The sequence below is a fragment of the Danio rerio genome, chromosome 23 (genome assembly GCF_049306965.1).
Source record: "Danio rerio strain Tuebingen ecotype United States chromosome 23, GRCz12tu, whole genome shotgun sequence".
NCBI lineage: Eukaryota > Metazoa > Chordata > Actinopteri > Cypriniformes > Danionidae > Danio > Danio rerio.
Window position 1 is genome coordinate 26,724,908 of NC_133198.1, and position 22,529 is coordinate 26,747,436.

The 22,529-nt window shown below is 37.5% G+C and overlaps 1 protein-coding gene across 38 annotated transcripts in view; it reads left to right on the forward strand.

The window, feature by feature from the left end:
• agrn (agrin) overlaps positions 1 to 22,529 on the forward strand; it is a 444,147-nt gene that overhangs the window by 314,109 nt on the left and 107,509 nt on the right. For 21 of the 38 annotated variants that reach the window (XR_012398373.1, XM_073938578.1, XM_073938589.1 and 18 more), the window contains 2 exon segments: positions 9,723 to 9,923; positions 12,103 to 12,303. The exons of 2 other annotated variants lie outside the window; for them this stretch is intronic. Coding sequence is in view for 35 of the 36 variants with exons in the window: in XM_073938578.1 (XP_073794679.1) it covers positions 9,723 to 9,923; positions 12,103 to 12,303 (402 nt within the window). In the remaining variant the exon portion in view is untranslated. 38 annotated transcript variants of the gene reach the window in all.

Consider the following 22,529-nt stretch of genomic DNA (forward strand, 5'->3'; position numbering starts at 1 on the left):
CATTTTCCCTAACACGGAGATACGTGCGCCTTTTTATCTGTCAGTAAAGTTCCCCGTCAGGTGAGCCCTGCAGATTCCTCCGTGGCCCCCAGCACTGACTCAGCGGAGGAGTCACTTGCTGGCCCACTACGTTGTAGGTCTGCCCGCTGGTCAGCCCGCGTTTTGGGTAAAGGTGCCTGCTATGTGTGGTCCCCACTAGGCGATCCCATATGCTTATTCAGCCACGGTTAAGTCCCCCCCCCTGGGCGGACCCGTGTCTTCCCTCCCCGCTAACCACTCTTTTGCTATGCGTACTCCCCCTTTTTAGGGCTAGTCCATATGTAAATTCTGCCATCTATCCCCCCTTGGGTAACGGATGGCCTCCGCAGCGTCCTCCCTATCGGGATTGCACGCTTCCCAACGTACTGTCGTATTTTCCTAGAATTATCTAGATGCTCACGACTTCCCAAAAAATATATATAAATCCGTAAAACTTCTGTTGAAGTAGGATAAATTAGGGCCAGGGACACGTTGGAGGACCGCGCCCCCCATGATGTGGGTGCGTCACGCTTGCTTGACTATCTCCTCATCGGGGGTGTTGGTAAGGTGCAGTCATTATGGCGCTTTCAATGGGCTCCCAATGCGTGGATTTTACAATCAAATCCACTTATAGTGCTGAAGTTCCCCCCGAAGGGGAACGTTCGAGGTTACTAAAGTAACCCTTCGTTCCCCGAGGAGGGGAACGGAAGCACTATACTCCGTCGCCATAATGACTGTCCCTTAGCTGTTGAAAGTCTCTTCAGCTTAAAAAGGATAGCGTCTGCTGGCGCCAGGTGAGCTTATATACTCAGTTGATTGCTTATGCCGCTCACCTGCGCAGGCTTGCGCTGCCAATTCATTCTTAATTGGCCCGTTCAATACTCTTTCAGACGAGTAGCTTCTGAACCGAACCTCCCAATGCGTGGATTTTACAATCAAATCCACTTATAGTGCTTCCGTTTCCCTCCTCGGGGAACGAAGGGTTACTTTAGTAACCTCGAACGTTCCATTTTATCCATGATTTTGTCACAGACAGACTGAATCTGTGATTACAGTGTGAATCTGAAACATTTAGATCTTTATCAAAGACCTTTAACGTATCTAAAACAGACATTAAATGAAATAAAAATCACCTAGCAAAACTGTGACAAATTTTCTCTAGAACACACCTATAGCAAAACAAACGTGTGTGAGCATGCGTGATGTCAAACTCAAGTAAGGCTCTGATGTACTGCTTGACCAAATATCAGAAGTAGTTGTGTGTGTGTTCACAGATTTGTTTTGTCTTGCATAGATCATAGACCTCTCTGTGATGCTGCTGTGAAATAGACCATTCACATCTTTGCACGCACAAGTTCATTATTTTCAATGGACTGCGTTCATATATTGAGAGCGTCACGTGTTCGTTGCCAGGTGCACCCAGCTGAAAACATCTCTTTTCAGACAAACTTTAAATTTTACATTTCAGAATGCCACACTGCAAGTCACGTAACAAGAACTGATTGATCAGGTTTATACTTTGTATGGAATACAGGGTGCGAATCACAGGGGGGTTGAGGGGATTGACCCTCCTAAGCCTCGATCCCCCTGATGGACATCAAAACAAAATGTGTGGCGGGGGTCAGTGCTTTGAAACTGAGATAAAAGTTCACTCTGATCTGTATTTTAAATAATAATGTTAATATTTAAAATATTAGACATCCATTTGACCACCCCTATGACGTTTCATACCATTGTGAATGCATAATTGCGCCAATCAGTCCATTTGATAAAAAAGTAATTTAACAATCTGATTTAGAGCACCAATAGACACCATAAGAGTTCACAAGATGTGGAGAAAACCACATGTCCTCATAAAATAGGTGTTTGTTTCTACATATATCCTAAAAGTAAAGTCAAATTAGATGGCTTGTTTGCATAGTTTGTCCTAAAGTAAGATGTATCAGGTCAGAATACACTTAATTCGCACACTAATGGAATATACACATTTCGGTTACCTCAGACAAACACAAGACACCCAAACACCAAGTGCTTTTTAACTCTTTCCATACATAAAACTTGTGTCACAGCTACAGCATTTTGTTAGTTTGTCATCCTCTGAGAAAATGGTTGATGGTCACAGAGTAACAAAAAAAAGGAGCGACCACAAAGCATGTTGAAAATGCTGAAAGAAGTGACATGCTCACTTTCCATGCGCTTTTAGACATGATATATAATTGACTTACAAATTTACCTGGTTCTGTCATACATCAGCCTTCCTGTATCCAAAGTAATTTAATCCAATACCTCAGATGTTGACTCTTTTGGCATAAAGTCATCCTGTGCTGAACTCATCATCCCTGTATTCACCCTATTTTTAATGTACGAGTGGGCGTGGCCATTTAAATCTTTTTGGCTCCAGACTTCCAGTCTTATTCACTTCTATTAATTTTTAGAAGTTAAAAACAGCATGTTATGCTGCTTGATGTTGCAAACTGATATTTTCTTATTATATTATTTTACTTGGTCTGGATAGTCATGCAAACACTTGTTTGTAGAGCACGTGGATAGACCGTTTTCTGACGTTTATATTGCTAATCATTTTTCCCATAGGCAATTGATTTGGAAGACTAAAACAATCGCAAAAACAAGCACACTTCTGCAGTGAAGAATAAGGTTAATACACTGGCTATTCAGTCTCCTGTTTTCTGTTTAGGCGCGCTGTGTTATGATTGGTTCAAATACCAAACTGTGGAAAAATTGTGCTGTAAAGCGATTTTGAAATCCCGCATATCCAAACCCCAATTTTGATACGATTTTGATACGAAAAAAAACTTCACATGCATGCTAATGATGTTGTCTTCAACTGTATATAACAATGTTTTTTGTTCTTTTGTTTAGATTTTTGGAAAAGTGTTTTTTTTTTTGTTCTTTTTTTTTTTGAAGAAAGGACAGTGCTAAACACAATTTGGTCTACTGTACATTGTTGTTTGGCTGAATAGCTTTTTTTTAAATCTGAGGCTTACTGTAAAGTAGAAACATAAAATAAGTAACTTCAGGTAAACTAAATTTCATGTTTCAAACGAGAAATCAGATGACACAGATAAGGTGCTTTTTAGATTTTTGCAAAGCTGAAATATGTTTATTAAGGTACGTTTTGATATATGTTTCTGATACATAGCTTTCTTGTACAAGAAGGTGGGGCTTGTTGTACAGACCCCCTTGTCATGGTCCCTTAGGGAGGATGAGGGAGCGAGAACTCAAATGCGATGTATGATGGCTTTTATTTACTAAAAACAAAACAAAAGGCAACAAAACCCACCCTGAGGGGGAAAACAGAACTAAACACAAAAAGGCACACAAACTTGACTGGGCTGGCAAGGGAGAGCTGGACTGGACCAGAGATGTATAAAGTACTAGAGACCCATACTTAAGTAAAAGTACAAGTGCTTTATCAAAAATTGACTTGAGTAGAAGTAGAAGTGCTCTTTAAGCACCATACTTAAGTGGAAGTACAAAAGTATTCAACATTTTTTGTACTTAAGTATTGCAAGTAGTTTATTTCAAAATTTACTACTCAAGTACTGAAAGTAAAAGTACAAGTATTGTGTAATGTAGTTATTAAAGAAAGCAGTCAAAATACACTAATTGTTTTGTTTATTTTAAATATCTTTTTTGGGGTACTTGATTAAGCAGAACGAAAAGAAACATGGCTTATCATACTGTTTTTCTCTGTAAATAGTTTCTATGGTACAAGAACTCACATCGTCAGGCCCTTTTACCAGAAAATCTCTTCACTGATGAGATAATTCAGCATGTTCACTCACATACATACTCTCTCTCTCTCTCTCTCTCTCTCTCTCACACACACACACACACACACACACTGCCCTGCACACACCTAAATGTACACTCTCTCCCCACTCTCACACATTCATACACTCTTACACACACAGTTCTCTCTCTATCTCTCTCTCTCACACACACATTTCTGTGAATTGTGGGAACAATTGCAACGTATGTAATGTCTTTACACTCTCTCTTAAACACACACACACACACACACACACACACAGATGCACACACAGGTACAATCACACTGTTGTTTTCTCTTATTCACACATTATTCACTCTCACTCACACACACACACACACACACACACACAAAGACACACTCACACTTTGGGAGTTTTGAAGTTTGATTGGTTAATACCACAATAAACAGGAGTTCTGTCTTCTGGAAGCACTCGTGAAACTAAACTAAACAAGCAAACTAAATCCTGCTTCACTAATTCACTTGATTTTGATTTTATTGTAAAAAAACTGGAAAACGTGTATATTACTGTGTTAAATGAAAATCTGAAATATTTTATGGCTTATGGCTATGATTTAGTAATAATTTTTATTTATTTTTATTATGTTTTTAATGAAATTGGTCTTACAGTTCATATTTTCTGTAGTATATTTATTAATTCTGGTACTTTTACCATAAACCAACATCTCAACCATTTGGTAGAGGCTGATATTTTTTGAAATAATGTGGTGTTGAATAAAAATGCACTGATTGTGTTAACTAGCGACATTAGGAGTTAAGAAATGCAATCAAAAAAAATTCTATTTCTACGAACTGTGCCCTTAATTTGACCTGCTCAAAGAAAACACTCTTTCTGGATGTATCAAACAAAACTCATGCACAGAAGACAGTAAGAGCATTTACAGCTAATAAACTCATGTCAATATTATCCCGCCTGCTTTTTGAGCGATGACAGGCGGGTCTTACACGGCTATGATTGGTTATTGTCCTCAATAGAAAGGGCTTTAGAAATATAAGCGCTGTTCACCCATGGCGGGAAGAATACGCGATTATCACAGGTAATAGACACAGTGGAGAAAACTTAATTGCACATCATGAGACACGCTCATGTCTGGATCCACAGCTTTAACAGCTAAGAAGAGACAAACTGGCCAGCGGGTCAAATGTCCAAAGTGAGAGAGCGAGAGATAGGCAGAGGTGAAGTTTTACAACATTTCTCCCTAATAGTTAACTAGCGGGTATGCTGTGCCGCCTCGCCCTCGCGCCTCCGTCCTTCGCCATAGTATTGCGACATCGCGCATAGGAGATAAATGACGTCATCACGTAATAACCGTTATGACCTAATACTGAACTGATATCAATCATTTTGACACCCCTAGTAACGAGTAACGATGCAGCACATAAAAAATCTATCGGAGTAAAAGTATTAAACTCATGGAAAATATGTACTTAAGTAAAAGTGGAAGTAGGAGAAAAAAATAATACTCCAGTAAAGTACAGATACTGCCTTTTAGTACTTAACTACAGTAGTGAAGTAGTTCTACTTCGTTACTATACATCTCTGGACTGGACACAGCAAATCAAGGAAATAATCAACGACGAACTGGCACAGAACATCAGACAAAGGACAGGATTATTTTGGATATAAACATTTCATGATTTTCCGTTATTTAATTTGAGTCAAGAAACATCTAAAGACCCAAATTGATTTATATCAGGCGATGTTCAACATGATAAAGCTGGTTTAGATCTTTTGCACATGTGATTTAGACATAATTGAGATCAGCATTGACCAGCTAAAAACAGCTGTGGTAAAACACTAAACAACCACAAGTGACTTTTATTATTATCGCTTTTAATTACCCGGGCCCATTCAGACCCCAGTCTCTGCTTCAGGACCCCAGCTGTGTTTGTGTGTGTGTTTATTCATGAAGGCTTATATGTCACCACAATTCACCAACATGAGTGAGAATATGATGTGCTCGTGGCCAAATTTCATTTCATTTTCTTCACTCAGCGTAGAGGGGAGACTCATAGACACCTTTATCTTTATAGTTCAGGTGCAGGCTGATAGAGATATGACTGGCGTTGTTTATTATTCAGATTTTTCCCCTCACATTTTGAGTGGCGGCTGACCTTGTCGTGCCGCCACAGGGAAGCGTCTCGTTGTAATGGAGTATTTGATATCTGCCCCTCCGAGAGCCAATACGTATATATTTATATGCAAGGAAATGAAAGAACAGCCAACGAGTCAGCAGCAAATAAGCACTTTTTACTGGTGATTGAAATGTTACTGGCCACAGTTGGGGAATAAAGGTTACCTGCAAGACACTGAGCTGGAAGCGGAAGAAAAATCATCAGGCTGCTGAAGGAGTGAGAGGGCAGTAAATAAAAACTAGGAGGAGACGGAACAGACTAATAGAGCGGGTGCCCTTGCCCAAGCACCAATCACCAGGGAGTTTTTATGGTTATTCACAAATAATAATAAAAAACGCTGTTCTGTACCTGACATTAACAATTCTCCTACTTTTCTCCATACGAAAGAGAGCAGTTTGCAAGTCTCCTTTGGAAGAATAGTTCACCCAAAAATGAAACTTGTCATCAACAAGCCCGTATGACTTCCTTCAGAAATTATTGTTTGTTCACCCCCAGGTTATCCAAGAAGTAGGACTTTGTTTCAGGAGCAAATTTGGGATTAAATCATTCAATAATTTTTTCCATCTAAAGCAAGCGATCAAACAACTAAAAACCCATTGAACAATGTTAGATTAGATTAAGCATTATTCATTCATTCATTTTGCTTTGGCTTTGTCCCATATTTATCAGGGTTCGCCACAGCAGAATAAACTGCCAACTTATCCAGTATATGTTTTACGCCAGCCCCAAGCCAGTACTGGGAAAAGATAAATTGTTAGTTGATCCAAATTGATCTACTGTACATTGTTGATCAGCTGAGCAGCATTTTTTTTATCTGAGGCTCTGGAAATAAACCTATCTTTTTACGAAATGTAAAATATGTAAATTTGGGAATGCTAAATTACCAGTGAAATCTGGTGAGAAATCAGATGACAACCACTAGGGGGCATTGTTTACATTTTAGCCCAGCTGAAATACGTTACTTAAGCTACATTTTGGTATTTGTTTGTGATACAAGGCTTTCTTGTACACGTCCATATAAAGGTGGGGCTTGTTGTATAGACCACCTAGTGAACCACTGACCTAAAACCTTCCCTAAACCCAACCAATAGTGTTTTCAAAAGCAAACATTAGAGTAAAGTGCACTGCAATCACATGGAGTAGTTTTACCATGATTTCACATTGCTTTTTCTCTTTTGGGAAAATGTGCTTTATTAAACTCAAACCCAAGTGCTCTGCATCACAAGCCAAGCAAATTTGATAAAAAGTCAGGGACATAATATGAAAATTATTTGGTGTTGTGCAAAAATTGCACATAAATAATTCTTTACTCATCTATGCTATGTCTCAAATATCATTAGTGTGAAAAGAACAAAAGTCATACTACCCTGTAGTGTTCATTTTACCTAGAAACTGTAGTAAAGTTTATGTTTAAATACACTTTTATGCTTTCATAAAAACAGACTGAAAAACGTCATTTACAATGAGCCTTTGTTGTAATTATTAAGGTTTAAGAATACAACATTGTATTTAAGAGAAACATGCAAAGGACTACAAACTTTTCTCATACTGTAAAACAAATATGAACATGAAGCAATAACCTTTTGACTTTTACACATGACAAAAAAAAAAAAAAGGTGACATCAGCTGACTTATTTGATACTTGGATCATGTGAATCACTTTGAAGCTGCCTAAATATGAACAGTCAAAAAAGTTGAGTGCCGACGGTGCAGTAGCCTAGTTGTTAGCGGGTAGAAATATGGTGCAATAGCACGTCAGGGCATCCTGAGTTTGAATCCTGGCTCGAGGACATTTCCCTACCCTACCGAGCCTCTCTCTCTCTCGCACTTTGCTTCCTGTCTAAATACTGTCCTATTTAATACAGGCAAAAAGTGCCGTTCACTTGCATTTATTGGAGAAAAATCCGAAAATATTTTCCCAAATTTTGGTGAGAATATTATCAGGATTTGTTTATTTTTATTTTTATTTTGGGGTGAACATTTTAAGTTTTTTTATCTGTATTTATTTATTATATTATCACATCATCAATTTTGGCTTTACCTTGCACATTCACAAGAGAATTAGTGTTGATCAAATCTAAAATTTACAATAAGCTGATTGAGCTTGTCCACAAAGCCTAACAAATCTATTCACAAATCAATCTTCATATCTCAATGACTACTGTCAACAATGACTTCTATTTCACTTTGTCCCTCTCACAAAGCTACACTCAAAAAAAAAAAATAATAATAATAACGTTTGCTGCTTGTTCAACCTACTTAATGAAATAATGACATTTTTGAGACAACTTTATAGTTTTTTTTGTTTTATGTTAACTTAATTTCTTCATGTTGTTCTAACTCAAATCGATCGCGTAGAAGCCAGCATTTTTTTTTACTGTGTACCTTATGAACACTTACTGTACTGTATACATGACACAAAACTGCACAATCCTTTTGTATGCTTCTACAATACTTTTATGGTGCTTGTGTGCCCTTTTTGAATGGCAAAACCTCCCATCTCCATTCACTAAAATTGCACATAAAAGAGAAAAGCATTATTCAGAATTGTTCGCATAAGAAAGCGTTCGAAAATGACATGAGTTTGTGCAAATGATAGGCTATATCTGTTTTTGAATGAACAGATTCTCTCCTGGTTTCCCTTAAGCTCTGCCCTAAAGGCCGCTCTGTCTATACTGGTATCAGGAGTCCAGCGCTGAATTGTTGTTTATACGTAACACAGCACCGTATCTATTACTCTCGCCTCTGCCGAGTCTCTAAAAGCATGGAAACATGTTGCAACTGATAAAGCAATGCCTTTATCACACATGCTGATAAAGGCGAATACCAGCAGCCATGAGAATGTGATTTATCTGCCTGCATTGGTCTGTCAAGACGAAGCGCTTTTGGGCGGCCGCTGGGCAAAAACGTGCTGCATCTGCTTTTAATAAGTCGGTCCCCGAGGTTGACTGAGCGCAGATCCCGAGCGGAGGTGAGGTCACTTTATTAATGTGCAATAAACAGGTTGGTGGAAGAGAGACGAGAGATTTATGCATAAAGACCTCTCTCCATTAACACTAAATCAGGTGCTGTTATTACCCCAGCACTAATTGAATGTGATAGCAGTTGCTCTAATGCAATCCCCCTGGTGTAATTGTCACCGGCCGGGCTCCCTCCCTCCCTTCATCCCGGTTGGATCCACGATTTATTTTACTGATTAATTGGGCTCTCGATAATCATAGGGAGACATCTGAGAAACAAGAGGATATCAATTTAACATGTTAACTGTAATTCATTATTTTTTAAAAACACTTAAAAACCTGAATTAAAGTCCCTCATTCCCATATAATCTGTAATAATAAGGAATTAAAATTATGGGAAAAATGAAATGTTTTGTAGTTATCTTTTTATGTGTTAAATATTTAATTGAGTTACACATGGCCGTTAATTAACGAAATGCTATGAAAGGTTAATAATTCTGAATTTAACTGTACATAATTGTTTATAATTAAATATAAATAATATTTAGTGTCAATATTTTGTTAAGAATGACGTATGTGAGATAAGTGGATGGTGCTGTGAGATCCTCCATTATGCCTGCATGCACCAGAGTCGTGTTTCTCCCATCTGTACACCGGAAGAAAGCTTCAGCCCAGACTTTGTAGAGAGATTTCAGCAAAGCAGACAGGAGGCCGGGCAGCTGAGGCTGATCCCAGTGAGCGATGGTGTGAATCTGTAGCCTGAATCTCTCCACTGACGTCACTCTTCTCTTCAGCAGATGAGTCCTGCACCAACTGCTCGTTTGGCGCGATCTGTGATGCCCAGACTGGCCGGTGCGTGTGCCCTAAAGGCTGTTTGGAAACACGGCAGCCCGTATGCGGCAGCGACGGCACCACGTATGACAACGAGTGCAAGCTCAACGTCCAAGCCTGCACTAAACAGCTGGATCTCAAGGTGGTGGCCCATGGAGAATGCAGTGAGTACACAGAAACAAGCAGTCAATTCATTCATCAGCTTCAGACATGTTCACTCATCAGTTTGCAGTAAAGAAAGCATTTTCTGTCGTTTTCTTGTCTTGATTTTCATCAGTGAGATACATTAACTAAATGCAAATATTTTTTTCCCTGAGAATGTAATTAAAGTGCCCCTATTAGGATTTCTTTAAAATTACCTGGAGTTGAGAGGAACTTACTGAATTTTTTTACTTTACTATTATACCTAAGTATTTGTTGTAAATATCTGTTTTTATTTTAGGAAACATTTACTTTTTCTTCACTTCATCCCAAAATAAATTATAGCGCGTTTTACTTCACTGCATTTGATAAAGCCAGCAGAGTAAAAGGTTATATTGAACTGGAGAGAGCATCACCTGCTAAGAGATTTGATAGTGGTGTCTGTTTCATGAATGAACCGAATCTTGTCAGTTGACAAACTGCACTGAACAGTTCAATGTGACTTGGACCAATCTCAATGCATCTGTTCTTGAGTCAGCAACTCATTCAAACAGTAGTGGGTCTGCAGTTAATGACTCACTGATTCAAATGAGATTCAGAGAGATGGCCGCTTTGGAGCTAAAACAACCACTATTGCCTCATTAAAGTGTTGATCCAAACTGTGGTGCTCAATAAAGACCACTTTAAATGATCCTCAGAATTAAGAATTTCAACTGATGCACACTTCGTGTCCCCATGATTCTTCGTACAGGGACGTTGCTTGGTATTAAACAGCACAGTCCACTTGGAAGGACTCATCTCTATACCCTAAAAACCTTGAAGCTGTCACTCTAGAGGTAAACGATTTGAAGGGATTAGGGCATATGGATGAGTCCTGCCAATTGGAAAATGCTGAGTATCTTCAGTTAATGACTCGCTGATTCAAGTGATTCAATCTAAACAGAGTCTGCAGTTAATGACTCACTAATTCAAATGATCTGTTTCAAGGTAGTCAGCAATTAACGACTCACTGATTCAGATGATCACTTCAGAGTGAGTTGGCAGTTATTGACTCACTGATTCAAATGATCTATTCAGAGTGAGTCTGCAGTTAATACCCACTGATTCAAATGATCTGTTCAGAGTGAGTCTGCAGTTTTTGACTCACTGATTCAAATGATCTGTTCAGAGTGAGTCTGCAGTTAATGACTCACTGATTCAAATGATCTATTCAGAGTGAGTCTGCAGTTAATACCCACTGATTCAAATGATCTGTTCAGAGTGAGTCTGCAGTTATTGACTCACTGATTCAAATGATCTGTTCAGAGTGAGTCTGCAGTTAATACCCACTGATTCAAATGATCTGTTCAGAGTGAGTCTGCAGTTATTGACTCACTGATTCAAATGATCTGTTCAGAGTGAGTCTGCAGTTAATGACTCACTGATTCAAATGCTCTGTGTAGAGTAAGTTGGCAGTCAATTACTCATTGATTCAGGTGATCTTTTTAAAGTGAGCCTGTAGTTAATGACACACAGATTCACATGATTTGTTCAGAGTGAATCGGCTAAGAGTGAATCCACTAATTCAAATTATTTGTACAGAGTAAGTCTGCAGTTAATGACTCACCGATTTAGATGGTATGGTCAGAACTAGCCTACAGTTGGTGACTACATATTATATGTATAGTATGTGTATATTCTATATTATAGGAAAATGAAAGTGTTTTCTGACTTTGAATGGATGTAAATGTATTATAGGAAACCTTCAAAAATAAAAATAAAAACTTTACAAATTCACTATAGGGACACTTTAAATGAAAGGAAATTATGTTTAAGCATACAGAACATTTGGATTACACATAATTTTTTTTTATTAAAAAAAAAACCTATCTAAAGAAAAAAGCCCTATCTTTTCTAGTTTTACCTCTCAAGTAACTTGTGTTCTAAATTGCTTTATTTGGTTTACTGGGAATCAAGACAAACTACTGAACAGAAACATGCTTTTGCAGTGCCGTTTTCTTGTCAAAACACAAGAAACACTTTTAGCACTCTCTCCAAATCATGTTATGCATGGTACATGATTTCACATGGTTTTTACATAGCAGAATCCCATGTGAATGCATTCCGAGTTTGTAGAGGAGGTTTATTTCGGATGTGAGCATGCGTGTCTTCGTGTCTCAACTCTCCTATCCTGTGATTTGCATGTGTTGTTTGTGTGATCAGAAACCTGTGGCAGCACTGTGTGTAGCTGGGGGTCGCAGTGCGTGAACAACAAGTGTGAGTGTCAGCAGTGCACTGGTCAGCCGGTGAAACCCGTGTGTGGCAGCGACGGCAACACATACAACAACGACTGCGAGCTGAGACTGGCCTCCTGTCAGAAACAGAGGAAGATAGAGGTGGCCAAGCCTGGCGTCTGCGATGAAGGTGGGTGTTTGCATGTTTGTGTGTTTGATCAGGTAACTGAACTGCCTGTTATTTGCTGGTTTTCAGATTGTACTCAGGGCTAGCCGAGTTAATGCATTCACTTCAAACAGTTTAGTGCGGCCAATTTAACCTCCTTGCATCAACTGCACTTAGTGACCCTTCATAGTATGTGAAGCATGAAATGCAGGCATCAGTATGCGCTCTCTGTCTTCATTCTTGGTTCCTTTTCTTTCTGTTAGTGTTTGAGACAGTGCTTTGTAAGTGTATTAGTATCTTTTTTTATTACTTACTGTATTTTAACTACACTACCTGACAAAATTCTTGTTGCCTATCCAAGTTTTAGGAACTACAAATAATAATTTAACTTTAAGTTGATCATTTGGCATCAGAAGTGGCTTATATGAAAGGCAAAAGCTTTTAGATTATGCTTATTTTACCAAAATAAAATATAATCATGTCTTGATTTTTAATTATTTAGTTAGGACAGTAAGTCTTGTCACTTAATAGAAATAATGTACAGTATAGTATATAAAGTCACAGTGCAGTGGAAAAAGAATTAATATTGTGTTTGACCCCCATGAGATTGAACGACTGCTTTTGTACATCTCTGCAATGGCTCAAATAACTTATTAAGTCATGTGGATAAGTCATCTGGAATGGCAAAGACAGCATTCTTGCAGGGCTCCCATCAAGATTCTTTGGATTCATCTTCAATGCCTCCTCCTTTATCTTACCCTAGGCATGCTCAATTATGTTCATGTCTAGTGACCACAGATAGAATTGACGACAAGACTTTTGTCAGGAAGTGTAGATGTGTATACATGGTTTTTCCAACGATGGGGTCAGTTAGAAGATATATTTTTCTCTTATTATTTTTTTTTTTATGTTTCTTGAGCACCTGTTTAGCATTTTTAAAGGCTGCTGAAACTTAAATTTTGTCATTACTAAGTAATAAATTACATTTGAAGATATATTTTAAAAAATCTCAAATCTATTAAAAATGTATAGGGTCATTTATTTTTACATCACAATTAGAATTTTCATAATTTCACATTAATAAGGTTTAAAGAGTTATTAGAGCAGGATTAATGTAAAAATATACAAATAAATGACCTTTTTTAGTTTATTATTAGTATTAAAATTATTATTATCCTGTCTTAGTAGGCATCCAATTGCATGTAGTAGGCATCCAATTGAAAACTGTCATGTTAAATCTTAATATATCATATGATATATTTTTCTATCAAATTTGAATCTACAGATGTTTGAACAATAGTGACAGTAAATATTACACAAACTATATATGTTAAGTATTAATGTAAAAATATGCTTTTTTAACAGATCAAAAACACCGATTAGATACATAAATGTTAGGGTACATTTGTTTACCTTTTCAATATATGATCTCACTTCTAATTTTATCATGCTACTCCACTGTTTTTCGGATTGAAGATACAGTATATACAAATTCTTTGCATATAGTGTCACTTTGCTAATAATATAGTCAAAATCTCGCCAGTTTTATTCAGATGGTATAAAATCCCCCAACATCCCTCTGTATAGTGCTGAAGTAATATCTCACTTAAACCATTCCCTGCAGACTCTTTGCTAGTAAAAAAGAAAAAAATCTGATGTTTTCTTCCCTGTAAGCCCCATCAGACCTTTCTTTCCAGCTCTGTAAGCTGTGGAGGAGTTGCTGTTAAAGGCTGCAGGGATCTGGGTCCGGTCAATAGATCCTACCCAGAGGCCAGTGACACCCGCTTTGTCAATTCATTCTCCAGACTAGTGAAGCAGCCCAACACCAGCTAAAACCCATCGGCCGGCAGCTCTTTGTACGTCGAAGAATAGAAAACGGGGTATTAACATGATGAAAACAGAGCTGCGTTGTCTGTCTTACATTTAGCTCTTCAACGACATGCTCCATTTGCTATGATTTTGCGGTTATGGGCGCAAAATACAGTGTCAAAGTAAAACATTTTCTTAGAGGGGGCCAAAGGGGCTGTTTATTTGCACAGAGATGCTTTATTCATTTGTTTAGACCTGGCTTCAATACGCATGTTCATTAGTCATTGGAAAAAAATGGCAGTGTTCTCTCACTCTTTTATTTGGAGGTAATGAAAAATGACAGTGTTCCCTGCGTCTGGCCGTAGCGGTGAATTTATCACCTGTTTAATTTCACACTCTGCTAGTCTGAAGTCAGCCTCATTGTAGATACAGACAAAGCGATATGTGGGAGCCGTGCATCACCTTAGGGCTGCGGCCCGCTTTTAATTGAATATACGTTTACTAAATAGGATTATGCAGTGGAAATAGCAACATAATAGTGTATAAAGCATCGGTACATGCTCTGGATTACCCACAGGATGAGAGGACGAACAGGAGAGTGTGCAGTCATCCATTTCTCACAAGTATCTTCTCATAAAGAACTTCTGCAGGCTGTCAGGATGCCCTATTGCTCTTTATGTTGGCAGCATTATGATTACTCTGAGGTTCTGGCTTGGTCTTTCAGTAATGCCCATCTGCAGGGAGACAAATCACTGGTAAACAGAAAACTACCTTCTAGGGCTGGGAGTTATGGCTTAAATAATCACAAAAATTTGTAAGCTTCATAAATTGGTGTAGATAAAGCTGTCCTTTTTTGGGATTTTTATTTAGTGCTTTGTCAAAAAAAGGCATTTTTTCTGGTTGTTGTAGCAAATGGAGTTTATTATTTCAATTTGTTGTTGTTGTTACTCTCTAAAAAGTTTTTTTTGTGTGTAATTTTTAGTGGACTCAATAGTATTTAGCATAGTGTAGCCTGATACAATAAAAAATAAGTAAGTACATTTTTCTGAGCTATAATAGTTTAGTAATTCTTTAGACAAAAAGCTGACAGAAAAAAAACAGCTAATGGAGCATACACTAACTTAGACATTATTTAGTCACAATGGCACCAAATAGTCAAAACCGCTGAATAGAGTGTAGAATAATCTACAAATGATTCATTCACGAGACAGCACCAAATTGTCAAGAACCGCAGAGGGACAGACAAGCAGATACATATGAATGTGGATGTAAGTACTGTATATGGATTTGGACAAACCAGGCTCAATCTGAAAACTTACCCCTATATACATTTCTGGAGAGCAGCAAATACATCCCAGGAGCAAATTTTTTTATTTATTTATTTATTTTTTTACAGTTTTTGTTTTCGCAAATCTACCAGAGACCACTGTGCATGCTTTTTGAGATCTCAAATTTATCTCGCTATTGCCATTTGCTTCTGCTGTTCTCTCGTAAATCCACCAAAGGTCGCAGTCAACGAACTGACTGACTGACCGATCGGCTGACCCACCCTTCTCCTTCCCTAAACCCAACCAATAGTGTTTTCAAAAGCACATATTGACCCACCCACCCACTTCCTTATACCCAACTGTCAGTTTAAAAAAAGCAATTCAGAAAAAGAAAAGCGCTTTTTACCACGTTTTTAGATTTGACCACATTCTCACCCTGCTATTGTTTATTTTATTTTTTGGCTTCTGTTATTGTCGTACCCGCTTTCTGGAACCGTTCTTTGTTGGGCTCGAACCCCGTCATTGTGGTCAACTCCTCTCTGCGTCTCAAGTCCATCAACATACATTGCGAGAAAAGCTGGTAACAGTGGGAAAGCCATCTATGTGGAGGTAAGCGATCAGCTGGTGAGCGCTAAAAGGAACATCATCCTACCGCCCAGTAACGTTCATTTTATAGATGAAATGCAGCCATGCTTACTTTTGGATACATAATTCGGGATCTCCAAAAATGTATATAGGGCTATGTTTTCAGCATGAGCCTATGTTGGATTTGGATGTATTAAGTTGCAGTCAAGGTGACTAGCACTTGTTATATTAGGATAACATTTTATTCTTGGGATTTTTGCGACTGAACAATCAGAATTGAATATTCCAGACAGCCATATGACAAGTTGGCCAAGGAAGAAATGGTCATGCCCAGCTGAACCTAGTTTCTTTTGAGGTTTTTTTCCTTCACTTTCAACAATTGTTAAAAAATTGTTCCGTGCCACTGTCATCACTGGCTTTCTTGGTTTGAGACTTGTGGAGCTGCACATCGATGGATATGCTCTTCAGTTTTGGACTTTCAGCAGTAAAATTAAACCACACTGAACTGAACGTCAACTCTGAAAACCAACCCAGGCACACTCTGGAAACGTAGCCCCACAGACGTTTCTGAAGACCAAGAAATACATCCTGGGAGGTACATATTTGTGCAGTTTTTGTTTTCGCAAATCCGCGAGAGGCTGCTGTGCACACTTTTTCGCTTCTCAAACTCAAACTCCGGGCCTCCACTCCACCGACGTAACACGACGAGCTAACCGGACAAACTGGTTGCGGCGGGAGAGCCCTCCACATGGAGGTGAGCTGTCAGCCAGCGAACGCGATGAGGAGGGGCGTCACACCGCACTGTAGCATTCGCTTGAAAAAATTAAATGCAGCCATACATACCTCCGGCCACATAGATCACGGTCTCCAGAAACGTGTTCAGAAACGGGCTCTGTTTTCAGAATGAGCTTGGGTTGCTGAAAACTGGACTGACGCAATTTCAGTTTACTAGAACCTCTATATTAAGCTGCTTTGACACAGTCTACATTGTAAAAGCGTTTAAGAAATAAAGAGGAATTGAATATATATAAATAAACATAAATAAATAGGTTGAACAAACAGCAAAAGTCTTATTTTTGTGTCTGTAGTCTATTTGATTTGTGTTCAGGGACACAAATTTTCCAAAAAATGATATTGTTCAATTTAGGTTTACTTCTATAATGTTTTTTACAATAATTAAAAAATATAAATTACAATACAATTAAATTACAATAAATAATAAAAGGTCCACATCGTTACATAAAAAAAAAAAAAGAAAAGTTATCGAGTTTTGTATTGACCTTAATTTTGGCATACGAGCGGGTGCAACCATTGTGTCCACTTTGACACAATCTCGATTGTAAAAGCACTATAGAAATAAAGATGAGTTGAAATAAAAATAACAATTTAAGGGAGAGAGTATTTAGCCTGTTTGATTGCTTGGCACCATCTTGTGACGGAGTAATACATAGGTTAGTGTATGCTCCATTCAGCCATTTTCGTTTCTGTCAACCTACCATTAATTAAAGAATCATTTTCAGTGAAGCATGTATTTAGTGGGAGTGAGGGGGGGGGTTACCCCCAAAAGATATAACTAACCATATATTAAATAATTTGAACTCTATGCAATGTCCTCACTAAAACAGTATACTGTATGTGTGTGTGTGTTTGTGTTTATTTACTCTATCTGAGATCCAGAGGTCAACAACCTGTGATGAATGCGAATGTTGACTCTCTTCTGGGGAAAACGAAGAAAGAGAATGAGGAAGTGTGTGTGTGGGTGTGTGTGCGTGCTTGTGTGTATGTTTGTGTATGTGAGTGTGCACCAAAGTGAAGTGTGACATTTAGAAGGTCTCTGTGTGTGTGTTTTCATGGGAGTTTGCATTCACAGTAAGGCATCCCAGCCACCTGCAACAAGCTAGCAGTTAAGTCTGAAGGTCACTGTCCTTGCTGACATTTTTTCTACCCGTATCTCTCTCGTCTGCCCGTCATCTATCTCCTCATCGGCCGAAAAAACCTTTCACCTCTCCATACCACCGTGTGTGTGTGTGTGTGTGTGTGTGTGTATGTGTGTGTGTGTGTGTTTTAAAAAATTTGTTTACCCACTTTGCTTTCATTCCCGCTCACTTTTTTTTTCCTTCAGTTCTCCATCTTAATGGAAAGCGCATGGCTAAATGGAGCCCGTAAGTACATGATTGAGTTAAAGAGATGGCAAAGGGCTTTGAGGACAGCTGATGTGTACATCTTGGTGTTTGCTAATTGAAAGGTTCGCGGGTGGCAGTGACATCAAAAGACCGAAACTAATTAGTGCCTCCTCCCCCATCCGCTTCCACTCACTCCAGCAGGTTTATTTATTTTTGCGGGGTGCTTTTTTTTTTTTTTTACTTTTTGCTAACGCACAACAGAACTGGGCACGTAAATGCTTTCATCTTATTGCTTAGCTTGCACGATTGGGCTTTGGTGGCCCGGAGAGCCTCGTATATGGAAATGATTGCCGCCACTGCTCAGTAGTCAGGCTTATCAGAGTCAGAGTTTAGAAAGCTTCATTTAAGCGTATTATTTACTGTATTGCTGATGAGGGGATGAGAGCGTGTGGTGAATTGCTAATGGCTGTATGCAGGGCACAATTGCTTTGTGTTACTGTTAACGACTGGAAATGAATGCTATCAGGTCTGATTCTTCACAAATGTGGAGCTGACTTGTTTAGTTGCTTGTGTTGGAGTTCATAGTATTCAGAATGTGTATGTGTGCATGTGTGTGAATGTGTGTGTATTTTTTTATTATTAATACACAGGGCTTTTTAAAAAATATCAATATGTTTATTTAGCAAGCTATGCTTTTTAATTGATCAAAAGTGACAGTAAATGCATTTATAATATTTAATTTTTAATGAAAAAGCATCACTATGGTGCAAAAGTCATACTTTTTTTAAATAATCAATATTTTATTCAGCAGTTTTGTTTCAGATTGATCATAAGTGACAGCAAAGATTTAAGCATTTAAATATTAATGTGTTTTTTGTAAAGCAATATTACATAATGTTACAACACTTCTCATTTGAATTAGGTAAAAATATGCTTTACATTGAAATGATTTGGAAAATTATATATTTAATATGCTAATGATGTCTAACCATTTCTTACGAATAAGGTATGTCATTTTAAATGTGTTTGATTTGTCACAGAATCTTGGTGATGTATATTGTTTTTGCAAAATAAATAAAATTAGGCAGCATAATTGTTTTCATCTTGTGAAATAATAATAAATGTTTCTTGAATATGTATTGAGGAATCAATTAAATCATGTTAAGTAAAATGTAAATGTTAATCATTTATATTTGTCCACTTCTACTGGGTAGCACGATTGCCTCACAGCAAGAAGGTCGCTTGTTCAAGCCTTGGCTGGGTCAGTTGACATTTTTGTCTGGAATTTGCATGTTCTCCCAGTTTCTGCATGTGTTTCCTCCGCGTGCTCCGGTTTCCCCCACAAGTCCAAAAACAGCGCTATAGGTGAACTGGGTTGCTAAATTGTCCATAGTGTATGCGTGTGAATGAGTGTTATGGATGTTTCCCAGTGATGGGTTTTAGCTGGAAGGGCATCCGCTGCGTAAAACATGTGCTGGATAAGTTGTCGGTTCATTCAGCTGTGGCGACCCCAGATTATTAAAGGGACTAAGCTGAAAAGAAATTGAATGAATTATTAATAATAAAAATAATTAACTTCATTTAAAAAAAATTAGGTTGTTACATTATTAAAACGTAAATTATTATCATAAAATATACATTTAAATGTTACATAATAACCAACAAAATTGCTGTCACAATATGTAATAATGTTTTTGGGAAATTCAGCTTTCTAATACACTGGAATATATTAAATTACATCAAGTAAAATTTAAATGTTAATAATTTATATTCTTTTTCTAATACTACTACTACTACTACTACTAATAATAATAATAATAATAATAATAATAGCACACTGTTGAGGAAAATGATTGCAACAAACCATTTAAGTTCAAAAACTAATCCTAATGAGTACAGTGGACTTAACCCATTTGAGTAAACAAAGCAATTTGAGCACAGAACTCGACAAGAGAACTCAAACCAACTGAGTGCTGTAAAACCCAATAAGTTAAGGCAACTCAAATCGTTTGAGGAAACCGATTGCTACAAACCATTTGAGTTAAAAAAATGAATCTATATGAGTACCTTTACTTTATTTAAGTTAAAGTAATGAGCTATTTAATCAACTTATTATATTCCACACTGAGTTGTTTAAAACTCTTTTTAAATGAGTAGAATTAACTTTCACTGTTATGTATCTAACTGTATGTTTTTTGATTAAATGCAGTCTTGCTTAACAAAAAAGATAAGTAAAACTTAGAAAACCAAACAATATATTAATAATGTTGTTGTTAGCATTTGAAATGTATTTATTGTGAAAGCACAGCTTGCTACCTTGCGCTTCCCTTGTGCTTCAGACACTCTGTAATGCTTTGCTCTGTTTGCAGTGCTTTAAAAACAGACAACTGGTTAGGAAAAAAGAAAGCAGTTGTAATAATCATAGTCAAATGCTTCATTCTTTCCCCCTTGGAGTCTCTTGGCTGATCTTAACAAGACGTTGCCCTAAGGCGTAAAATGAGCTCAGCTTACATTAAGCAAAATGCCGAATCTCTTCATCACGGCGGTGGATGGTTAATGCTGTGAAGCAGAAAGCTGATGTTTTTTTTTTTCTCTGTGTATCGCTGTGACCAGAGCTTCAGGCTCCAGTGCGTCCATTGTTTCCAGGCGGGTCGTAATGAATTGAATGGCCTCCACGAGTATCGACCCTGCAAGGCTGTCAGTGTGGATTTTTGATAAGACGTATCAGTGCTGACCAACCCCTGGTCTTCACTCTGACCGGCTCTATAATCTGTTTAAGGACATGTTTTATGCTAAGTGGCATTTCCACCTATACGCTATCAATTTTGCCATCAGTGCGCAAGGGGTTCCCTGTCCAGCCCGTAGGAAAGAGACATAGAAAAGAGCATCCACAGGCATGTGCTGTTTGCTCATTGAACAAATCCATCGACATGCTGAATTTGTTTCTCTTATGCAAATGAAATGGCATCCAATTAAATGCAAATAACAGTAATTGGAGAGAAAACTCCACAAATCGTGATAATTTACATATTGGATGAATATGATTTTGACAAATAGTCATAAAACTTTTTACAAATGAATAGAATTAACTTTCAGTAAATTTTAAGTTAACTAAACTCATTCGATAAAGTTGACTGTTGGGTTTTACAGTGTATCAGAATTTTATTCATTCATTCATTCATTTTCTTTTCGGCTTAGTTCCTTTATTAGTCTAGGGTCACCACAGCGGAATGAACCGCCAACTTATCCAGCACGTTTTTACACAGCGGATGCCCTTCCAGCTGCAATCCATCTCTGGGAAATATATAGGAATTTATTACACTAAATAATCTTAAGTAAATATAAAATACAACTGTAATAATATTATATAAATATTACTTTTTTTTCTTTTTTTTAAGGGTTTTCTTTTTTAAGTGTTAAATTTTAGCTTTTTTGTTGAACTTTTTAGTTGGCCATACATTTTTATTTTACGAAAATTTGTTATATTTTATTTACAACACAAGTTTTTTCTGAAAAAGTCAGAGGTGGGACCAAGTCATTGTTTGGCAAGTCACAAGTAAGTCTCAATTCATTGCCCTCAAGTCCCGAGTCAAGTCCCGAGTCAAGACAGGCAAGTCCCGAGTCAAGTCCCAAGTCAAAGGCAACAAGTCTCAAGTCAAGTCCAAAGTCCTATAGTTTGATTTTCGAGTCTTTTCGAGTCTTTTTAACAGAAAAATAAACTGTAAACAGATTATGTATGGTTGTAAGATCTGTATTTATTAAACAAACCTTTTTTTTATGAAAGAACATTGCTCAGATATATAAAAACACAAATGTAATTTTCTGAAAAAGTGCTAAACAGTGCTGCATCTTGTCTACACAGCACATTGCACAAGAACGAGTTCCATTACAATAGAGTCCATTTTGCCTCACATCACACAGAAATTGCAGGTCTACTGCTGTCTAGTTCATTAAGTTTAGTTGTGCTATGTTATGTCTTCTGTGATCAACTTGTGATTAACTAAAACTACATAAAATGCAATGTAAAATTGTGGCACATATTCTAAATGAAGTTGGCTACTTTATACAAACATTAACGTTGTTTTTTTCACATAACAATGAAGAACTTTGATCTCTACCTTGTGTGACGCTCGTGCACCGATTTCCTCTGTGGACAAAACTGCTTGCGAGCTCTGAAATATACGCTGCTCACGCACACATTTTCCTGCGTGCTCTCAGAGATTATATACAGATTTTGAGTCTTGTGTTTCCTCTTCCTTTCGTGCTTTTTTATATGATTTATATTGAGGGACTATTTATTAACAAAAACCAAAATACTAAAATAGACTTACATATTAAATTTTTAATCTAATAAACCATAAAATTTTGGCTGTATGTTTTATGATGAGATATTTCCAGTTACAAACACTTAAAGACACAGAGAATAGATGTTGGATGTAAAGAATGTATTTTGTTTTACAAACAT